The 2,923-nt window shown below is 57.5% G+C and overlaps 1 protein-coding gene across 1 annotated transcript, besides 1 other annotated feature; it reads left to right on the top strand.

Annotated features, from left to right (window-relative positions):
- Positions 1–408: 408 nt before the first annotated feature.
- Positions 409–443: a microsatellite.
- A 64-nt stretch (positions 444–507) lies between these two features.
- On the top strand, positions 508–1,911 carry Tco025E_02723 (group II trans-sialidase superfamily; the record flags this gene model as incomplete). The annotated part of the gene is made up of 1 exon (XM_029369646.1): positions 508–1,911. One exon carries the CDS (start codon positions 508–510, stop codon positions 1,909–1,911), a length of 1,404 nt encoding a protein of 467 aa, XP_029230229.1.
- Between the last annotated feature and the right edge of the window lie 1,012 nt (positions 1,912–2,923).

The following is a 2,923-nucleotide window of genomic DNA, read 5'->3' as shown; positions in this document are numbered from 1 at the left end:
TGTGCTTTCATGCTGATCTGCTGCATGGTGGTCTTGTTGCACAAGTCCTCGTCGAAGTAAGTTCGTCTTATTGCTTGCCTTTTTTTTGCATCAATTTGGCTTTAGCCTGCTCCTCCTATCCGCTGGTAGACTGCTGATTGAGTTCCCTTGCAGGAGGGCGTCGTGCCATACGCGGGTACAGCAGTGTCTCTGCCTCTGTGATGGAATAGCGGTGGAAGGTGATGAAATAAGTGCTACGGTGATGACGATGGTGTTGTGTGTCGCCACTGTCGATGACGACTGTGTTCAGTGTCGTTTTGCTGCTTTTTTCTTTAACTCTTCTTTGTTTCTACACGCAAGAAGGTGAGAGAGACCAAACGCTGCTAGCCGCTGTGCGCTTTGAAGGCTCTGCAGCTAACACCACCAGCAACACAAACACAAACACACACACACACACACACACAAGCAACCGTTGCGGCCTGAGCGGATCCACCGCAAGGAGGAAAAGAAGAGTGAGAGAGGCCCATCATGCCGCGGCGCCTGTTCTCCGCTGCGGTGCCGCTGCTCCTCGTTGTGCTGATATGCTGCAGTTATGGAGCTGTGCACGCTGAGGGGAATAAACCAAAGGGGGCGCAACTGCCGCAGAGTGTTGAACTTTTCGTGCCGAGTAAGACGCAAGTGCAAGCAAATGATGGCGCTGGAGGTGAAACGAGGGCCTCATTTCGCTCACCTTCTCTCGTCCGTGCCGGTGGAGTCTTGGTTGCCTTTGCCGAAGGCCACCGCCCCCATAATGGCGCTGGCACCAATCAGCCAGTGGTGGGACGGACTTCTGCCGATATTGTGGCAGGGTACATCAATGCTGCTGAGGGGTGGGCGTCTATTGTCGCCGAGACGGGTAAAGGCTCATGGAGGGCACACACCGTCTTCAACAGAGTCGCTGAAGCGAATGGTGTGGGCCGTGCATTTTACCCCACCGCAGTTGCAAAGGGCAACAAGGTGTTTCTTATTGTGGGAAGCTATGAGGCGAGGCAGAGCAATACTGCGGGAAACCTGGACAAAGTCGACAGGCGGCTTGATTTGTTGGTGGGTGAGGCCAGTGAGGGCGGACTGATCCAATGGGCCCCTCCCACCTCGCTGTCATCACTGATCGGCCAAGCTGCTGAGCAAAGTGGCACGAGGGACTTTTGTGGTGCTGGTGGCTCGGGAATTGTGATGGACAACGGCACGCTTGTGTTTCCTCTCCTGGCGAGGCGGAGTGAGGGCGGCTGGGTTTCGACGATCGTGTATTCGGCGGACGACGGCAAAACGTGGGTGCTCCCAAGCGGTGCGTCCCCTTCCGGCTGCGCCGAGTCTCTCCTCGCCGAGTGGGAGGCGGGACAACTTCTCATGGTTGCCGTTTGTGACACTCGCCGCAGGGTGTTGGAGTCGAGGGACATGGGGGCAACGTGGACGGAGGCTCTTGGAACTCTCTCAAACGTGTGGGTAGACCCAGCTGGAGACGCTTCGGAGTTAATTCGTCGTGTGACTTCCCTCACCACCGCGACGATTGCTGGGAAAAAGGTGATGTTGTGCACTCAGGAAAGGCGCCCCTCTGGGGTGCAGAACGCCACGGCGCTCTACCTTTGGGTCACCGACGGCAACCTCACGTTCCACGCCGGGCCCGTTTCCGGATGCAGTGACGGGGCTGGAACGTGCACCAACGCCCTGCTGCACTCAAACGATGAGCTGCACCTTGTGCAGGAGAAGGGGAGTGATGCGGCCAAGAGCATCTTGCTTACTCCCCTAACGAAGGAGCTGAAGAGGGTCACGTCTGTCGTGGAGGCGTGGGCAAGGCTTGAGCGGGGGAGGGGGGACAGCTCCTTGCGTGAGAATGTGTCTCGGGTGCTCTTCCTGCCTCTGCTGGTGCTGTGGGGGCTTGTGGCCCTGTCGTGAGTCGGAGAACAGCGCTTGAGAGGCGACCCGCGCCAGGAGGCGTGCAGGATTCTTTCCGTTTGTGAATTTTCTCCTTCAGTGGAGCCCTTTTTCGTTTCTCTGCCAAGTCGTATCCTTTTTGCTGCGCCCACACTCCCCAGCTGGGGGGCGAGCTCCCCGCATGATTGCTTGCTTCTCTGCCCCACACCCAAGAGGGGCGATGCGGCAGCTACACACAGAGGAAAGGGCCGAGAAGAACGCGGGCGCGCTTGCGGGATCAATGGAGAATAACTGATGTGTGAAGATGGGGACTAATACCCGAAATGCGCCGGACGCAATTCCTTTTTGTTTTCTTTTTTTCTTGCATGCGAAACATACGCTCGGCTTTCTGAAGCCACTCACCGCGGCGGAACAAACGGCGAGTTCTTTAATTTTTTTGGGGGAATGTTAAATTGGACGATACTTTGTTTGTTTTTGTTTTTTCAGGGTCTTTGTGGGGCGAAGACGCAATGAGGGAGAGCCTAGGCCCAGGTTCTCTCTGAGCTGCCGCCGCTTGGGCTGCGGTGCCATCTCGAGGCGCGCCAACCTTTGTAGTCGTCCCTTTCACCCCCACCTCTTTGCTGTGTTTCTGTTTCAAAGTGCGCACGGATATGCTTTGCTCTTCTTTCTCCCTTCCGTTGCGCATCCGCAGGCACGCAGAACCGCACGCACACGGTGTATATACTGTCGTGCGCGTGGATGATTCTTCCGTAGTTGCTGCCGGCAGTTGTGTCTGGCGGCTGTTGCTGCCTTCTTCAATGGCCGTGAAGGGTGGGCAAGCGGCACAGCGGGAGGGTGAGGAATTTGATCGCCCACGCTCTTATTTTCCTTGCGGGCGCGGGGCGCTGCGTGTGTGGGTTTCTTGCCTTCCAGCGCGGCGCCGTCAGCTGCAGCGACGCTGCAGGGAGCGAAGGGCCCCTCTTGTCTGCTGCCCTCGGTGGTTGGGCGGTCCGGCTGGCAGTGAGGGGGCAAGGGAGGAGTGGGCGCCGGGAAT

Source organism: Trypanosoma conorhini (genome assembly GCF_003719485.1).
Source record: "Trypanosoma conorhini strain 025E chromosome Unknown Tco_14.4_contig_00112, whole genome shotgun sequence".
Taxonomy (NCBI): Eukaryota; Euglenozoa; class Kinetoplastea; order Trypanosomatida; family Trypanosomatidae; genus Trypanosoma; species Trypanosoma conorhini.
This window is presented reverse-complemented; position numbering and strand designations above follow the sequence as displayed.